Consider the following 20,883-nt stretch of genomic DNA (forward strand, 5'->3'; position numbering starts at 1 on the left):
AAAAGCACACAAACCACAGTGGAAACAATTTATAAAAAACAAAAACAATGACATGTTTCAAATCAAACCAAGTTAAAAGTTTAATAGCTGTAGGGTTTTTTCTATGAAGAGGACAAAGACCTGCGACATGGCAGACAAACATTTACAGAGGAGGTCGATTGATGCACAAACCAAACGACTGCACAGACATCTCTGAACATGAGCAAACTGACACCACGTGACTTGATATATTCAAAGACCTTCACCTAAATGTGTTTTTAAATAATCCAACATTAGCAGCAATAGTTATTTAGACTCAATAAGCCACCGTTCAGTTTTTCTTCAATATTTGGGATAGAAATAATGTAATAGTAATTTAAAGATGTAAATGTTTCTTTGCTTCATAGATCTATGTTCAGAGTAGTTTGATAGAACAAAACATCTTTCAAACATTAGCAGTGCATGAAATAAAAAGAAGCACAACAAATCTGAGCAGCACTTCATTATCCCTTTCAGTGAAATCTAAGGCATTTCTGTGAAGTTTAATTTTCTCCTGGAAATGAACGGTCTCATGATTTAAAAGAAGAAAACCACATCAATTACTCAGAAACAAAGTAGGTCAACAAACAGGACCAGACCGGACACAAAATGTAACCAGAACATAAAAAAATACAGCTAGATGGATCAGTGAACTATATCTACATGGTGTCCATGTAAAAAAAGAAGTTGGGTAGACAAGTAGGCATTTACATAAAGCTCTCCTGCCATATATTCTATTTATTAAGAGTTCCTACTCTTTTACAGTCATACTAACAACCAGATTTTGGTTTGAAATAGTTCCCTTTTAATGCAGAAATGTTACTAACAATTGATGAACCAAACATGAACGTGTCAGAAAACAAACAATAATGATGTATAATGAAAGATAAAAGCAAAGTGAGCCAGAACGGGAAGTCGTATCGTGAGGTGATCATTGTCATAATGTGAGGTGTCTATTGGATATCTGTACTATTGCATTTGTAAGGATAATAAATTAATTGCATAGATCGTCAGACCTTGGGCGTGTTTTCCAAACATTGGACGGAAGAGTTAAAGTATGTGGACACAGTACCAGCTGTGAACAGCCATGAGACCTACTGTAGTTGGTTATTGCCTGTGAACCTTGTACACAAACTGAATCTACGTTTCTCTGGCAGGATGAGGTAAGTCGAGGTTTTGAACATATATTTCTCTGTCGTTGTTCCCAACTGCTTGGGGCACAACTCTGTAACAATGCATCTGGACCTAGCATACATAATTAATCCGTGAACAGGAGAAATGCTGCAAAGTGGCAACATTTGTAACACAGACAGAACTGAAATGTCAGTAAAAGAGAGACGTTTGCAAACATACAAACAAATCACTATTTCAAAAAAAAAAAGGTTGAAAACATCTGTTTGTCACTATTTGAAGCACACAACGCACTATCAAAAATAAAAACAAAACTTCTTTGAAAAATAGGATCAATCTTAAAAGCATTAAAACTGAATAAAACTTAAGAAAACCTTTAAATAAGAAATGTAAAAAAACATGAAGGTGAAAAACAGAAATGCAGAAGTAGATGCAAACACACAACAATGGCCCGTATTAAACCGGCCATAATAAACCTTGATAGCGTATAACAGAGCCACACTTCACCAGTTGATCTCCATGACTATGTAATAAGAACTTCATTCTATAATAACAACATCTAATTCTGGCTTCAGAAATTAATTTCTTTTAGGATGTAGTGGAGATTCAGCTTCCCCTTTTGCAAAAGGGATAAAAAATGAAAAAACAAAGCAATACATACATTGCTAAATTCAGACAATTTGGTATAATATTGTTATTCAGATAACTGAAGCATTACTACACTGATAACAGGAAAACAAAAGAAAGCCTAAATACATTTAAATCTCTTATTTACAGGCAGCTCTGTGCGAGATGTGATCCCTGTTAAGCAACTTTGGATTTCCTCAAGTGGAGCATCTCAGTGTGAAGCAATATTTAGGACTTTCTGATAATAATCTCTGGAATGCTTTAAATCTATGTCGCTCTTTTATTCAAGTCTTCTCTGTGAAATCATCTCTAAACGTTCTTTGTAATCTTCTGATTGTCTGAAGCTTTGTCGAGATTGTTAGAACTATAAATTATTTAAGAGTCAAGTGCCAAAAAGAAGCGATACCGCCTCAGGTTACGTTTCATACCTGATAAATTTGCTGCCACTTTGAGAGGCGCTCATTTTTTTATTTTTTTTAAACTCTTTTGAGCTCTGTATTCAAACATTTGCGCCAATCAATCAAACTAGAACACATGAAGCTAGAAACACACCAAAACAATGAATTATATACAAAAAGGCAGGTTCAAAGACAAAAAACGTGAAGTAAAATCAGCATCTCTTACAAAAAGGTGAAAACTAAACATGACTTAAAATAAAACATGGCGTTGAAATGAAATTCCTGGTTTCATTCTAGCTCCCCGGGGTAGTATTCTGTAAAAAAAAAGAATATGAATAACATTCACAAAAACCTTTAAACATATGCAGTGTGTGTCTGTATGTGACTTTTTTCTTTGACTGTTATCAAAATAGATGCTTCCTTGTCCTGTTCTTCCATGTCCCATTGCCTGCCATCCTCCAGCCTTGGTTGTTTGGAGTAAAAGAGTTTGCTTTAAAACATGAGTTTGTAGAAAATATTTTTTTTTTCTTTTTTTTTGTAACAGTCCGTGTTCCTCCCGAGTGTCCTGGTGCCTTACGTGCAGAGTCTCAGTGCAGAGTTTCTGCACTTTGGGACCCTTGAGAGTCACTCCGGCTCCAGAGGAAGATCTGACGCAAGGTGACAAGACCAGACAATAAGAAACAAGATCTCCTGCTGCACCTTCTCTTGTAGCAGTAACGTCATAGCGAGGCAACACAATGTTTTTGGATTAGGATATGTTCACATACAGAGACACAAAACAAGCAGACGCTGACACTAGGAAAAACCCACCTCTGCCACCTCTTCACTTGTTATGCTGGTAGGTGTAGGTTGCGTGTTCTGTGGGTGTCTCTATGGCAACAGCTGGTTGGACGGCACTTTCCTGAGAGGGAGGCAACTAAGATTAAAACCGCGTGCAACTGTTTCACAAAATATATGAACTGTTAACGAGTGAGAGCAAACAGAGTCCGGCGTTACCTCAACTGAGATGTTGGTGGCAGGCACTTGGGTGTACTGGGGGATGTAGGTCCCCTGCATAGATGTGTTTGCAGGCATGTACTGCAGGACAGTGGAGAGGATATCTTGCATTAGACAGGAAAGCTAACACTGTGAAATTAAGCTGCACTAGACAAGATTTATAAGTGAAATTACACCTGTCTTTATCAGCCAACATTACAAAGGGGAGCTGCCACTCAAGAAGAACATCCAATCTGATTGTTGTTTTCATTTACCCAGTTTGCCCAAATAAAGGTCTAGTTATCTCCATTATAAGTATTCGGCAAATCCTTCAAAACAGTGAATGGTCACTCAGGAAAGGTTGAGATCATTGCTTATCTCATTGCCGTGGTATCTTCTTGTATAACACATAGACCATCATAGACTGGTCCGAACTGCTAAACATCAATGATAGCTGAATGGTACTGACTGTGCCACTGCTGCCCATGGAGAGGTGGCTGAGCTGCTGTGCCAGGGGCCCCATCATGGAGGTCGGCTGGATGGACATGGTGTGGTCCATTCCTGGCGTCAGGACTGCTCCCTAAAAAGAAGAATAATACAACAGTGTTAGCAGATGCCATTTAAACAAAGAGAGTGTGTGTCAGATAGACAGAATGTGAAGGCCAACAGCTTTAAGATTTAACACTCACTGTGGGCGGCATGATGTATGACTGGTGATGTAGCCAGGATGGGTTGTGTACCTGCAGGAACAAGAAGGAAACAAGTGTACGAGAAGATTACATAACTGAACTATCATTGTTTTTTATATTTAAATTAATGTTTCACTATTTATAGGTATGTGGCAGCAGGGCTTGATTAAGTCTGTCACAGTTTAGCATCTGTAAAATATATTATATATATATTATATATATTATTATATTAGAACCAGACAGCACAGATATTATCAAATTACAGAACAAAAATACATAAATAATTTAACGTACATGGGTTGCATAAAGGGCTGCCCCCTATTAGTCGATGCTCATTTTAGTTCTTAGTCGTCTAAGATTTGTTTAGTAGATTAGTTGATTTTATGCTTTTTTATGCTGAATGACTTATTTTCAAGAAGATTCTGAGTACATAAGATTTAAAGTGCTTATTCATGATTCTTTCCGGAGAAACTCAGTTTTAAAGATCTGTTGTTTAAACCAACTTATCGATTATGGAGTGTAAGTCGACTAAGAATGTCTTTAGTGCAGGACAGTCCTAATTAAAATACACAGTATACATCTTTGTATTTAGTTTACCCATTAAAGTCAGGTAGGTTCTGCAGGTTTATTCAGGAGAAACAAGTCTGGTTCTATCTTTACTTTTTTGTGGAAAATTGAGCTTAGCTCCTCTGCAGTATTTTTCAGCAGATACAATGATAGCAAGTTCCTACTTCTTTCTTTTACACTTAACACAGAGGGGAGAGATCTTTGAATTAACTTTGTTTTGAAAATGAGGAGTGCTAGTTTAGTTTTGAACTAACTAACACTCCAGCTTTGAGGGTCTGAAACTACCTGGTAGGTGGACACAGGTGAATGCATGTATGGGGAGAGGGAGGTCGGCCCCATCATCCGGTTGGGGGCGATGCTGTAGGGAGAGGAGTAGAACCTACAGAAAGAGACACAAAGTTATTAGTCACCACAACATGATCCCTCTGGGTATACAAAGGGGTTTGCAGGGTAGTTGAACTGACCCGTTCTGTAAGGCTGTGGTGGGGTCATAGGTAAGGGTCATTCCTCCCTGGAGGAAAACAGAGACAAAGGACTGTGTCGTTATGAGGCTGATCACAAGCAATGTTGTATACTAAAGAGTTTCCACAGAAGTCATTTGGAAGAAATAAACTCACAGTGTCCCCATCTCTCATCCAGGGCCGGCCGTTGTGCAGATATTTTCCTTGGCTCTGACGCTTCTTCTGGCCTCCATCAGCAAACTTACACAACAGGGGCTCTGGCGGCACTGGACCAGTAAGAAAATATTACGTTATATGAAAATATATTCTGTGGACTAGTAAGAAAAAATACATTCAAACAAGAATTGATGTCAAAGAAACCTCACCTGGAACTCCAGGTGGAGTCTTGATGTATTTCCCATTGAAATGTTGGATGATGGCAGTCACACTTCTCTGTTGACTCCATCCTATAGAAGAAGGTAATACTAAATGTTTAACAGTAGCACGTTACAAGGTATCCTGCTGTGTGTTAATATTTCCAGTTGGAGATGTTCTACCCTCGCTGGCCACCAGAGGGCTCACTCACCATGAATAATACTGAAACTTGTGCAACTGGACATTTTCTTCAGAGCACACGAGGCTACACCATCACAAAATCAACTTTAACCATCTGCCGTAATACGTGTGACTAAATAAAGCATAAATATAAACTTTACCTGGCAAAGCCCACTCCTCGGCTAGTTCCGTTGGCATCACGGAGGATGCGAGTGGATATGGCCTGGCTGAAGGGCTTCAGCATGCTCTCCAGCTCCTGCTCGTCCATGGACATTGGCAGATTGGAGATGTATAAGTTGGTGGGGTCCTGCTCCTGTTGCTGTATGAAGAGAAGCCATGAGAGGATTAATGCACGAGGATGTGGAGCAGACGAGAGCTCTTCGTTCTCTAATGTCAGAATCCCAACTGCATTATGATGTCATGAGCCCTCCAACAATCAAGAGACACACAAAAACTGCCGGCTAAAGTATGAGGGAATTTATATAACCTTTTAACTGTGTGATATGTGGAAGGGGGCCAGGAGCAGGACATTAGTCAGTTAAAAAAACAGAGAGAGTTGGCGGATTTAATTTTGGCGTGAGCTGCAAGGTTGAGGTCTATTGAGAAAAGAGATATTCAAAGATGGTGGAGATATTATTGTGGCTGGACATCAGCTGAACCTCTCTCATTTTGACTCTCTATTTCTGTCTCTTCTACTTTTACTCATCCAACCCGTTTCTTTTCTTCTTCACGCTCCTCTCTCATACTCCATCACCCTTACATTATTACCGAAAGGGTAGAAGACAGGCCCATTGTGTGAGACTAGCCTCTTTTTTTTTACGAGGATGAAAGCGCAGGATCGAGGTAATGTGACATCAAAGCATAATTACATTTCAAATGGCTGTCCATCCATGGATGATCTAAAAAGATTATGTGCTCTCGCTGGATGGAGAATCACAGCAGATACGTTTTGGACAAAGACCTTTGGAAATGATCTGAAGAGCATCTAAAGCATTGTGCTATCATCGTCCCCACAAGGCAAACATTGTCGTCCTGTTTCCCAGGTCATGGTAATAATATGTCGCTTGCATTGTAGCCGTTATATTCATGTGGTAATCCCGACCTTGAATGCAGGCAAAGAGGCCGGCTCTGTTGGCTTGCATAAATCAGACAAATTATGCAGATTTGTGAAATCTGAATTTGAAATTATTAGAGAAACACCCGGATAGAAACTCCTAGAAGTGCCACCGTTTCATTTTATGCTTCCGAACTATTTTGTAGACTTTTTCTTTTCTTTTCTTTTCTTTTGCCTCCTGCTCAAAGAAATGTAATTTGAACAACAGCATCTTGTAAGATAACCAATCTGTATCACCCTCTAACCATTATGCATATTTATTATCTCAGAGTGCAGATGTGATTAAAAACCTCTAAATGCAGTGTGAATTAATTTCCATCCCATGAATAATGCATGTAATCGCTGCGACCTGTGCTGAAGGTGATTTCTCCTTCACCTTCCTCCTCCTCCTCTTCCTCCTCCACAGCAGCGCAAACTGAAGATGAAGCTTAAACCCATGAGAGCGAGAGCAGAGAAGACCGGCTGCGGTTTTCAACGGCGAATGACTCAGAGAGAAATCTGATGCAAACATAAGCCTTGTTGTAAACCCGGAGTGAAGAGGTGAGTGAAATCAAGTTCTTCTGTGAGAGAAGAGCCGTACGAATGTCAGTGATACTGCTTACAGAGAGATCAGCTTTCCCAGGGTGTTGGTGGTGTGTGTGCACGTGGCCTGTGAGTGTGTGTCATAATCCGTTTCAGGCAAGGCTGGTGAAGTGCATGTGTGTGTGTGTGTGTGTGTGTGTTGACAGGGCGGGTGGCTGGGCACAGGGCCCTTCTGACTGGGGAGCTGCTCAGACACTGAGTCAGATGCCACCAGGGAGAACAGACAGGTCCTTTGTACAGGGAGCAGGGACTCACTCCCTCTACACCGTCCCCACTATGAAGCACAACACACATATACTCCATGTACATGTGTACACAAATGTACCTGTGTGTATCCATGCACTCTTGTTTGTGCACACACATATTCTACAGTGCATTAATACTTATAAATACACTCATTTAAGCAAACACCCAGTGCACCGCCCAGCAAACACACACGCACGCACACAGGCACAAACTGAGGCGTAATGGGCTTATATTCCTGAACCGCGGCTCATATAACAACAACAGGAAAACATGGGGAGAGAGGGCAAGATAGAGAAAGAGCATGCGACAGCTTTAAAAAGAGAAATTTATAAGCAGCAGATAAGGCTGAGGAACAACCTTTCTGCTGGAGGTTAATAATTCAGCACTTAATTTGTAATTAATAATTCATCCTTCAACTTTTTGCTGAGTCACTGTCTAAATGTCTGAAAGTTTTTTTTTCTTCCATGTCCTTTGAATTGAGCTCTGACCAATTATTTGATTTAAGCTGACACCAAGTCGTAAGCAATAAACCCACCAAATATTGACATTTGAAGTGGGGTTCTTACCTTGGCCATCTGAGCCTGCACTCCACCCGCCTTCAGCGCTGTCACCGCCTTCTGAGCTGAGGCCAGACTGTCAAAGTCAACAAAGCCATAGCCTGCAGGGGCCGAGACATACGGAAAGACATACACGTTATGACAATGACATATACAGCAAGACACGATGGACACAGGCATGTAGTGTGAGCTCATGAAGCACTCATAGTAGGATCTGAATCTGAAGAGACAGACAGTTAGATTTGGACTGTGCTTCTTCACTGAGGACAGATGTAGTTATACAGCACTGCTCATATTACCACACAATAAAAAATACAAACCTGTTAGGTCGTTATAGTGTGAACCATAACACAAAAACACACCTGTAATTTCCGTTTAATGTTATAGGTGTCGTCAAAGAGAACAAAACGGAAATCGTCAAGATTGTAACTTTAAGTTTGGAGCTTTGTGAAATAGACAGGCACAATCTGACAAAACACTGGTGCATCTACCACATTTAAATGTTGTTTATTTTGGACTGCCACTGAATTTCTGACGGGCATTTTCTTTTAACAATTTTCTGATCGATTAATCGAGAGAATAATCAGCAGATTTATCAACAATGAACATAATCGTTAGTTGCAGCCCTAACCCTGATAGAACAATGGCACCTGATAGGAATGAAGTACAACACAAATGACGTCAACAAAGGTAGAACAATCTTCAAGAAGGCATTTACAAATACCTTGTCTGTATCTTTGGTTAAGCGACTGTCATAACAAAAGTAATTTAAACATGGATGAATGATTTAAATAACCCTTTGGCAAGCACTTGTCCCTGTTACTTATACAAATGAATACAGCCAAACAAAATGTGATGCTTGTCTCCCAAACAGTTAAAAAGGCTGCAGACCCTCTGATTTCTATCCAAGCCTCTTTGTCTTCCGTTGACTTTGGGAGTTCTGGTGTTACTCTGGCTTCGGTTACAAATAGCCTGTCTGTAATTTTAGTCTTCATACAAAAGGAACTTTCACCATTTTAGCTCGTGTTAAAATTCAACATAAAGTCCACACGCTGTATTTGTGTTACTTTGAACCAGCCTCACCTTTGCACTTGTTGGTGGTCTTGTCCAGGATGGCCTTGGTGGACACGATTTTCCCATACCTGAAAAACAAATGTCAAATTTACACTCAAGGATCGTCCTTGCACAGTGCGCTGAAAAGAATGCCTTGTTTACATGTAATGTTAGCATTGCGACATTTCGGAGGCAATTTGGTTTCTCTCTACTTAACAAAACCCGAAGGGATTGTGCTCCATGATGACTGAATTATAATTCACCCGACAGATTCTATGACACTGAATACAATTACACCATCTGATAATAAATGATGTGCATGGGGAAATCTTTAGAAAGGAGGTGGGCCATAAATTAAATATAAAATAATATGAATAATGTCCCGTGGGTTTTTTGCATGCTAGAAAAAACTATAGATTTCCCATATCTTATTCATTCCTGCTCGCACGCAGATGTCAATAGGGATCGTAACTCAAGGGGAATCCAACATGACGTGGCAATATAGTACAAATAAATTTCTCTGCTGCATTTTCAGATTGCTTCACAATGCGCTATTAATACAACAATCCTGCATTATCTATCCAGCTGGCCAGACACTGCAGATGCATAGGATAGTGTTTGGCTCAGGCAAATGCTTGTGTGCGGCAGAGTGTCTATCGGTTCCCATCTCTCCAGGCATGTGCATGCAGTGTAATCTGATATGCCTCTCCTTGGCTGTCCTGTCCAACGCTGGCTCCCAGCCATACTCTCATTCTACTAACCAGCTTCTCTCGGCAGCGTTCTGCCCTCCACTGGGTCTTAGTGCCTCTCACAATGCAACCCAGCTTTCACCCACTGACACTGCACCACTGCCACATATAACCCAGGCTACAAGAGTCACTTTCAAATTATACTCTATTAGTAAGGATTATACGATGACCTGCTAAAATTGTAATCTGTCAATGAATCTGTTGGATTACTCCAAATTGGAAATGAAATTGTTTCTTTTCAATTAATTTAGGATTACTTTCCCTTTAGAAAAAAAAAAGAAGGAATCTGTAGTCCTTTAGCAAGGTGGCTTAAGGTCACCTGAGAAGAGGTTGTTAGTGGGAACATACAACAATTCTAAATGATTGATTTGAATATTACAACAGTAGTTGTGTTTATCCAATTTCAATACAGAGCAATGCAGGAAGAGCAAACCATGATTGGTTTGACCCTAAAATAGTTTTTATCATCTAAGTTCACATCATGGAACTCACTCCCTCTTTCTGCTTGATTATATCAATCCACTGGAACATATTTATACTCAGTGGCTTTTAATAGTCTCTGATTTCCTGTAATACCCTACACAAACACACTTTGATATGTTCTCGGTAAATATTTATTTTTACTTGACATTCAAGGCGTCACAGGGAATTGTGATTGTGTTAATCATCTATCCTTCACACATTCTCTGCAAATTGAAGCCTCCCAGTGTTGGTTAGCCTCTGATATAAGATGACTATTTCATGGTGCATTTATGATTCAAAGCCATAAAATGCCACCAACTGAACAGGGTTGATATACCAACATTGTCTTCCTATATTGTCATACGCATCATTACTGATGATCTCACCAGTATGAGACTTCACATTATGATGAGCATTTAAGCTGTGAGGTCTACTCACTGCACTCAACTGCTTACACAGTTGAGATGCCCGTTTACCGAATAGCGCTCAAAGGTCTCAGGACTACGTGATGCAGAGCGAAAAGAGGGGCTGGAGACTCAGCCATGTGTGAGAGAGCACAGCGTAGTCCAGCCCGATGTCCATCCATGGTCAACCACCAGAAACAGACCAGGGCAGCAGCGAGGCACCCAAAGAAAGAACCAACCCCCATCCCGTCATCTCATCCCTCGCTCCCTACACAGTACATCTCAGAGCAGGCATACAACAACTCTGAGTGTGGGGGAGGGGAGCTTTGGGAGTGTTGTGTCCTGATACAATGCACACATTTGCTGTTCAAACTTGAGTCAAACAAAGTCAAATTGCCTCCATGACTTGTCTTCCTACTGTTTTACATCCTCATCTACAAGCATTTCCCCCATTAACTATTATTGGATACAGTATCCTCTCTCCTGTCTCGTTAAACCGAGAATTACATTGGCCTTAATGTGTCTGGCTAAAAGACAAATTTCATGCAGAGATTTTATCTGCTTTGTAAAAGCAGAAATATGAGAACTACCCCCACAGAACACCACCTGACACACAAACCCTGAACTCCATTCACTCCTCCCCCTCCGATTCTCTCCATCCAACCCCTTCAGCCCCCCTTCATGCTATTGCCCTTGTTTGTCTTTCCCTTTCCCCTGGGCTTGCCGTTTCCTGTAGGGTTGGGCAGCCTCATGTGAGCCATATCTTCCAGACAGCTATAAAATAGCAGGCCTCTCCCTCCCTCTCTCCCTCTCTCCCTTATTCAATTCCCCCTTTTCCCTCCCTTTCTCTTACTACTCTCTTCTGCTCTTCTGGTCCTCATCACCAGGCTCCAGAAATCAATTAAGTGAACCCAGACCATTCATCTCAGCCCTACTTGTTTTGATGTCTTCCACTGAAGGCCTAACAAACATATGAGATGGATTGGATGACGCTGTTTTTTGATGTGTGACAACATGCTGCCCACAAGAGTTCTCAAAGACTCCCACTCACGCTGATGAGCAACATAGTGGGTTATTTATAGTGCAGAATATGATTTTGAATAAGGGTAGCATAGTATAATTATCATCATACTGTTTGATGATAATCTACAAGACTAAAGCACAGAGGAGCAATAACTCATGCCCTTCAAAAGACGGAGCAATTGAGGAGACATCCAGCAAGAATTAGCGTGAGAGAGGGAGACTAAACATTCTGTAGCTAATTGTTGGAAAGTCTTTGCTTAGCTGTGCCAAAGTGAAAGGGCTTAGTTTGCTGCCAAAATGATTGTTGTTTTTTCCACAGGGCCACTAAATGAGGGGCTTTAAGAACATGTGGATGAAAATGGGGCCCTCTTCTTTGCTCCAGAAATACCTGCTACGGTGTGTTTTAGCATTTATGGGCATTTCAAGTGCATTCAGCCAGCCAGCCAACCTTCCTCCATCTATCCATGCACCCGACACTCTGTAGTATCTTAATCTACTGCAACTGTAACCTGGTTCATGTGCGCAGCCGGCAGACAGAAAGAGATTTATTTGCTGTACATGTGAAGTTGGAACAATTGGTTTTCGGGTGACTTACGGCTGGCAGAGTTTGACCAGATCTTGGTCTGTGGTTCCTGGGTGGAGGCCGCGGATGTACAGGTTGGTTTTGCTCAGCTGCTCTCCCCCACAGCTGCTGCTGCTGCCGTTGCTGATGGAGGTGGTGGTGGTGTTGCTAATGTTGTTGGGGCTTGGAGGAGCCATCTGATGGTTGGAGGGGGACACATACGTCTGCTGCAGAACAAATACAGGGTATATTCAGATTCGGTATGGTTCAAAGAAGGTACATGAAATTAAATGTTTACACTGACGCAGAAGCTAACTGGATATTAAGCAAGAACATCTGGTTAATGGTTTACTAACTGATTTCCTCAAACTACAGGCTTATGAGGACAAAGTCAATTAGAGACACAATTATCCAGAACATGAGCAACAGTGGCTGGCTGAGATGAGATGGATATTAAAGAAAATATACCAAAATCTTTAATATGTACAGTACAAGTGAGCGAAATAAATGCAATCGTTAATGTTATGCAATTAATGTATCCAGAGCAAGAATAATACGTGAGATTACAGAATGTAACGTCAAAAGAATGAGCAAAAACATACGTACAGAGTATCTTTGTGGGTGTGATGATGTGTAGACAATCAATCAATTAATTACTTTTTGTCACATGTAATCAAAATTTCAGTGAAATAGTATTCTGCCAGTTCCTTCAATTTGTGAAATATATAAAATACAAGCTACAAGGTTAGATTTAATATCTTAATAGACTAAGTAATTCCTTAAGACAATTATACCCTGTCATCAGGGAGCTCAATGCAGATATTTCAGACAATATGCACACGGTACACTGGTCCCACTGATTATCATGAAGGTCTATCACAGGTTGTCTATTCGAAACACAATATAGATGTTGGATTGAGTGTAAATGTTGAGACCATTGAACATGCCATTCAAACTGACCTACTTTTTAATATTATAGACATTCAGAGAAATGCTACGTTTGGCAGTAAATGTTAACTATAAAAAAGTATAGCATACATGGGAACTGTGCTTTGCCTATCTCGTGATGACAAGTGAGCCCATTTAAATGTTAAACCAAAGCGCATAACATTAAATCTGGTTGGAATTAAAGTTGCTGAGCTCCACACTGCTGCAAGAGAGGCTTTTATGTTGTGGGTTGAAGCTGGACGTTTTTTTATGAACCGTTTTCATTGGGAGTATTTGAAACAGATCCAATCCAAACTGTTCACTGGCAGATCTGTGGATTATCAACTGTAACCAGGACATTGTTTCTGGAAAGAAACTTTTATATTGACAAATTAGGGTTTTCATTACTTTGAGAAGCAACAAAAATTAATTTCATTCACCAATATTATCTTGTGGTGGTGGCAGAAATCTCAAAACCTAAACTATCTGAATGCTTTTTTATTTTATTTGGATAAACTGACTTTAAGTGCAGATGATTTAAAGGTCAAATTTGCCAAGTCTCTCTAATCACTGTATATATATTAACAATGTCAGCAAAAATAGGCCTATGTTCAATGTTATGCACTTGTACCTAAACTTCACATCTGTTGCGGTTTTCATGACCTGGCAGTTCAGTATGCCACTGTACACTACTCAAGGATGTGTAAGTATGGAAGGAGCAGTAGGCTATATGGAGATACTCGCCTCACATCAACTCATGCATGAATGAGCATGTTTATTGGTTGTGCCAAGATATGTTCATCAGCATAACTTAACCCACATACAGTATAAGACAGGGACAAGGAATACTAAGCGTGTGTGCAGATGTGTGCATACACATTATACATTTATGTGACAGCTGTTTTCGATGATTGCATTAAAAACATTTTTGTGGAATAAATAAATCTGGAAGTATCATGTCAGCTAATTTTGGCCTTGGTGTTGCCTTCCTCTCAGTGCTGGTGGAGGAGAAACTGTTTGATTAGTTAGGGTCAGCAGGCTCGCCCCGGGGAACAATGGGATGGCTTGTTGGACACCACAAGGTCAGCACTGGACCACCAGCTTATTAACAGAGAGGGAGTTGTCAAAAGACTGCGAGAATCAAGCCAATTATGACCTCTCTATCTCTCTCTGCGGTGAATCTGTTCTTACCAGCTAGCACAAGTTACATTCTAAAAACACATAACTATGATGGAACATCACATCTCACAATATTAAAACTAAAGATTTGAACGTTTAAAATAAGGTGTAAATGTTTGTTTCACTCTCACTACGTTTGCAGTCTAATTCATGCAATGCTGCAAACTTCAAATACATTCTAAGATACACTGATTCAGATCCGGTCTGGATGTGTTAACTCTGATTATAAAACGGGCATGTCAAATCAAGCAATCTGATTGGTTCTTAGCCGTGATATAATGAGCGTATATCACGGGTAGAATTGCAGTTACTTTTCACAACAAGTATCCCTCCGCGTCTGAGAAAAAGCTACACCGTTACAGCTGTTAAATTACGTCCATTAGTTAATTCATTAAGTACAATTACACACCTGGTACAAGCTTACAGACTTGGTATACTGTTCTAAACAAGTCACCACGCAATACAAGTGTTGATTTACATACCGTCTTGCTTCCATTTGAATTAAATCCGCTGTATGTGTATTCGCTCTAAACAAAGGCGCTGTTTCGCGGGCTCCCGGGAGGGCCGTAAGTGAAGTTACCGTAATGAATCGATATATGATGTAAAGCGCAGAGTATCAGCTTTCAGAAACCGTTGAAATATTTTCGATTGCGCAAACTATGACATAATTACGATAATCTAAAATGTTGCTTGCAATCGCCGACACATTCGGTGTTAAAGGGAAACAAATTTACAAAGCTTTACTATGGAGGAGTGGATTGATCAGTGCCTATCTCCAGAGAAAAAAGCCCCTAAAAGACGACATGCAGAACTACGTGAAGAGCAGGTAGATCAAATAATCGATCAACGTTGTCTGTCTAATATGTTCGCTAGCTGTTAGTGTTGTTGCATAGCAACCACCTCGCACTGTTTTGTGCAGAAGGCAACGGAGGGACTATTTTATTTTGAACATCATTATTTAATAATAAAAACTATTTAAATTGGAGTGTGTATTTTTCTTTCATATTGCCACACTTGGTAACCGTTTTATAAAAGCAATAGCTCACTTCAGACCTGATATATGCTCATTATATCACAGTTAAGGGGGTTGTCTGCCCGACGCGAACCACACCCCTTAACTGTGATATAATGAGCATATACCACGGCCTGTCGTGAGCTATTGCTTAAATATATATCTGAACATTTAGGGGAGGAAAACTCAAGAAAGAAAAATCAACCAATCATGTGTACGCCAGCAAACCACAACCAATCCACTAACAGAGCTCTTACTAACCGCGTTTTTATTGGTCATACGTCACATCAGTCAACCCCACAAAAGTTCAACAACAACGCAAAATCGATAGCAAAACGAGATTGTGCTGCATTAAATTAAGATGATAAGATTTGTTAGGACTTAATTTTTGCCAAGTGTCATACAATAAAAACTCACAAACCAGGTGTTCCCGAGCTGTGAAGAAACTTTGCAGAAGAAAAAGCTTAGCTAACATTTAGCGTTAGCTAGCTAGCTATCTGGAAGTCCTGCAATGAAAGGTACCTAGCAGTTGTTTTTAATGCTAACGTTAGATGCAAAAATGAAATGCTTTTTCTAACGGTAGTTCACATTTTTTATACTTTTAGAAACTTTGTTCAACATTAAGTTAAACTTTAAGTCCCTTTCACACTATATAAAACTTTAATTTTGTGACTTCATCTTATAGTTGAAGGAAACTACTTCGAGTCAAACAAGATTTTAAAGTCACGTTTCCGGTGTGTGAAACTCTTATACTGTATGATACCAAAAAGTAGAGGTGACTCTATTGTGTTACCTCAACATAGAGATGCATATCAAACCTAGTTATATAGCCAGCTGATGTATGATCTAGGCAAGTCATTTTTACCTGACAGCTAAACCCTGAATACAGGACGAATGTGTACTCTGATATCTCTCATTACTTATACTGAGTTGTATATGTGTATTATAGCAACATCCGTTCAGCCACTATTGACATGAGTGGCTCTTTTGCTATCTTTATTGTATCGACGCTACCCATCTTCCAGATGTTTTTCTAAACTGTCTAGGAATCAGCCTTCAGAACTTACTCTCGTCTTTTTAGTCAAGCTGAGAAAATCACAGTGACTCACAGAGCCTATTCATCTCGGCCCTCTTCTCTAATCTCTCTCTCTCTTCTTAAGCATCAATAGAACACTGTTTGTTTTTCCACAATCACAGCCTCTTCCTGTGCTTTCACTGTAGGTGGCCCGCACAGACTATCAGGAGGGATGCACCTGCAGAGGCCTGGGGAGATAGGATCTGACGGGAGACCGAATCCGGGCCCAAGCCGGGCTAGTGAGGCCTGTCTAATTAGGATCTGAGCTTGTTAGCGGAAAACACTAATCCCTCTCATGTGCTCTCAAGTCAGAAGGTAGTGTCTCATTAAGACCGCTCTGCTAGGCTCCAGGTGTTTCGCCACCCATGTAAGGTAATGCCAAACACAGGCAAACATTCAGAACAACACAAATGCAGTTAGAAAGGGAAGGTCGTACGTATCTTAAATGTGCATGATTGGGGATCACAAACTTTTTTTCAGCTTGTAAGGTTACATACACGCTCAGTTTGTCGGTGACCAAAACCTGACCTACTGGCATGTTACTCATTTCCTTCCTACTTGTTACTGGTAAGTCTACAGCTGCCCACATGTCCCACATGCATCACAGTGTCATCTCTGAGCATTCTTTACATTCCTCTGAAATACACAACTGTGTATGTTTCTGTATGTGGGGGACATGTTTTAGATTTGAGTTCAAGCTGTCATCGTTAAATTGAACTACATTCCTGGAGGCATCACAGCTCTGTGGGAACTGGTAATTACAGGAAAGCCTCATGTGCACATACAACATACACAAATGTACAATTTACAAATGACGTGATAAATGGATAATAAAAAAAAAAGAGCATTTATTTTTTGTATATTAACAAATTAACCCTATTCTGTCTATGATCAATTGATGCTCAGTTGCTTCCATTCACTCTTTCTGCACAGAGAAGCTGGACAAATATACAGTCCTCACATCCCAGTTATTGTTACAGAGTATGCAGTTATAGTTGCAGTGAGATAAATAAGCTGTGCAAGAAGTACAACTAGCATAACTACAGCAAATGGCCAACAGCGTGATGGAGAGAAAGGTAGTGTGCGCAAGGCAGCAGCTGAAGACTGATTAGGTGATTACAGTTGGAGAGAGCAGAGATGATCCCTGCAGGGAGCGCAGGTGACTCAAGGACTTTTTCATCCGAGAGAGAACAGTAAGTGCCAAGTGAGGCAGGATGTATGCGCGAAACTCTAAAGTAATAGCAGAGATATGAGTCCGACTGTCAGGCGCTTGAATAAAACACAAACATTTTGTGAAACTGATTATAATAATAATGTTATAGAACAATCTAACAAAATCTACTTACAGTCACATTTATTTCATTATCTTTATTCCAAGATAAGCATATAGTTTCCTACAAAACTCTAGGAAAAACTATTATATTAATTAAAGAATTGTCAAATGTATTAATTATTTGAATAAGCTGCAAATTGAAATGCATGTTGCTTGCCATTATCAAGATAACGGTACTTCCATTACCGTACAGTAGCATTTCAATAATGCACAAGTTAACTGCCTCGACATTTCTATATTTTGAAAACAGTTATTATTTATGCTATGCAACAAGTATATGTTTACACGTACATAACATATTGTGTCTTGAATGAGAGGGAAATATCTGAAATGTGGAGTCCTACCTGCTTGGCTAAAGAAACTTTAAAAGGTATCGTGGAAAAGATCATAGTGTAACAGACAAAATTTCTTTATATTATATTTCTGCAGCTGCAAGACAAACCGTGCAAGGTAGGAAAAACCAAATAAGAAAAGTGATGAAAATCCTTGGCGTCCTGTGGCTAAAAGGTGAGACTTCTCCTTGCTCTCCTTCTCCTGACGCAGTCCAGTTTCATTAAAAAAAACACTAGAAAAGTCTAAACAGACAGATAAAAAAAGTCTATTTTCAACAGGTATCAAGCATCTTAAGGAAAGCAGACATTCTTAGGACAAGGCATTCATCAGTTATGAGGAATGTCCAGGCTCTCTTCTTCATGTGAACTGAACCACTGACAGACAAGAAATCAAGGTATGTGAAACACACAGGGGAGAAAGAAAACGGACGCGGGGAGTTAATCGAAAGCAGAGGAAAGGGGGGGGGGGGGAGATCTCTTAATCCTTTTTCTTTTCTCCGCCCTTTTCCCCGTAGTAAAAGACACAGACCAGGGGTTACCACTTGACTTTGGATTTACAAGTCTTTCCTCTGTTTGACTTTGGCGCTCTAACAATGTGAAATGTGTAGTAAAAAAACCAACATGTGTATGTCTTTTTTTTAAGTAAAAGGTTTGAGTTTGCAGAGTCCCTCTTGAAATGAGCACATTGTCTGAATCCAGGAATTCCAGGTCATTAATCTGAGCAATCTGAATTCCTGCCAGCCGCAAGGCAGGGAAGGGAATAACACAGGGGGAGAGGGAGGTATTTGATTTCAGCTTTGTTCAAACGTTATTTAAGAAATTCAGCCAGGCAGTCAGGCATGGACATACTTCACTTAAGACACATTTTGGCATGAAATCTTAGTAGTTTAACAATTAATTCAAGAACCGGCGCTCAAAATGTTCCAAATCCTAGACATGACTAACTATTTCACACTGTTGCTGAAAACAGACCTGTGTAATCCTGTATTTTCTATATGTCCTAAAATTTAAATAAATCTATATAGTCTGTACAGAAAAGGTGGTTGAACAATGTCACCCCATGAATTATTCACATGAGAGGACTAGCTAATCAATATTAGACCTTATATATTGATCCAGCTCTGTTGTAATGCTCTATAACTGATCTGCACATCCTATATAGCCACATATATTACATCTATATTGAGCTTATTACATGGGCTCTGTTACTTTCCTCTTTTCCATAGTGCCATGCAAAACCCTCTCAGTCATCATTAGTGGGACTGAAGGGGTGAGGCATATCGGGACGCGTAAAAGAGGAAAAGAAACTTTGCTAACTTGTGGTTAATTCAATGAAAACATGACCTAAACATTACGCAGTTGATTTAACCGCATACGAATTCCCATTAAAGTCGAATATAATTAGCCTTTATTAGCTAGTTCTTAGCCTTACAAGCATCTACAGCGCATTTATAAGCTGTTCTCTACGTGCAGGCTACATGTAGGAAGGGAACAGCGACCGTATCGGGGGGGAAAAAACCGAAAGCAAACTGTTGTAGTAATCTACAGGCAACAATGTAACGGGCCCCGTGTTAGTTCTTTTTACAATGTAGCAAAAACATTTAAAAAAAAAAAAGCCGGGCGCAAAGGTTGCAACAGCAAGTAAGAGTTTAAACGTCGCCTGAGATCCACTTTCAAGGACACTGCAGCTTAAACAGTCGAGCAGCTTTTAACTGAAGGGCTCGAACAGCACCGCATCGAGAAATGACTCACTGTTACAGAAAGAGAGAGGGTAGAAGTGGGCTGCGTGTGTTCTTATTTACCTTCTTGATGTTTTTGCCGGTGTAGCCGTTGTACGGGTTGAATCCTGTCCTTGGCGGCACAGAGAGCAGCATTTTTACGCGGCGCTGTGTCCGGAGGAGCGGAGAGCCGAGGCAGTCAGCTGACGTCAGCTCGGGAGATTCAGCCAGGAACAGCGGTAGTGATTGGAGTCGCTCTTCCCACCACTCTGATGTGCTCCACGCACTACACTGGCTATATGCTCATGTGTGGGATATCTCGCTTCAGGGTTTCATGCCCACAAGCCTCCTATCCGACCTTTAAAGGATAATAACGGAGATAAACAAACACCCAGATATGTTGCCAGAATGATACATTCCACTGTGCAAGATTTAGTGAATAAATGCAGAAAAGCACATGTTAGTACCAGTCAGGTGGGGGAAATCAAGTATGTTGCCCCATTCTAGTCAATACTTTTTAGCAGCTGGTTTTAGTGTCAGGCCAAATTATCTTCAGGTCAAGAGGCAATAACGCACCAGAAGTGAATAAAGGAATAGCCCACTACTATTCCCTGAGATGAAAGTGAACATGGTTTACTGTGATCCTGGAATGACTTGTTTTTAGAATCTTACTTTTGTCCTGATGAAGGGCGGAATGGTTCAGGAGATAGAGCGGTCATCTAGTCATTGGAAGGTTCTTGGTTCGATCCTGAGCTCCTGTTGAAGTGCACTTGAGCAAGACACTGAAGCCCTAATCACTCCTGATGAGCTAGTTAGCACCTTGCCTGGCAGCCTATGCAGTTTCTGTGTGTGAATGTGCTAAATCAAGGTCACTTACTTACCACATGGCATATTCTTCCTTTATTTAAATTTTTATTGGAAAACTGTAGTTAAAGATAAGTTAACTGAATCAGCTAAACCTTCTGAAAAATCATGTTCAGAGAAAATGTAGTTTGCATACAAGTATATGTCTCTTTATACCCGTTCACTTCCTGGGCACTGCTGAGGTGTCCTTGAGGAAGGCACTGGACCCCCACACTGCTGATAATATATTACTAGGATGGGTTAAATGCAGAGTCTACATTTCACTGTGTGTTTATTAGTGGAGTATGAGCT

General features: G+C 40.3%; 1 protein-coding gene across 1 annotated transcript; it reads right to left on the minus strand.

The window, feature by feature from the left end:
* Positions 1-14: 14 nt before the first annotated feature.
* LOC115010748 (RNA-binding motif, single-stranded-interacting protein 2-like) lies at positions 15-19,884 on the minus strand. Its single transcript, XM_029435495.1, is given in 15 exon segments — positions 15-2,821; positions 2,985-3,075; positions 3,171-3,251; positions 3,619-3,729; positions 3,839-3,889; positions 4,691-4,784; positions 4,870-4,916; positions 5,023-5,132; positions 5,232-5,286; positions 5,288-5,312; positions 5,562-5,719; positions 7,909-8,000; positions 8,983-9,041; positions 12,186-12,379; positions 19,813-19,884. Coding segments are annotated over 14 exon segments (1,227 nt in total). The 3' UTR covers positions 15-2,821; positions 2,985-2,997.
* Between the last annotated feature and the right edge of the window lie 999 nt (positions 19,885-20,883).

This window comes from Cottoperca gobio, chromosome 7, assembly GCF_900634415.1.
Source record: "Cottoperca gobio chromosome 7, fCotGob3.1, whole genome shotgun sequence".
In the NCBI taxonomy this organism is placed as follows: Eukaryota; Metazoa; Chordata; class Actinopteri; order Perciformes; family Bovichtidae; genus Cottoperca; species Cottoperca gobio.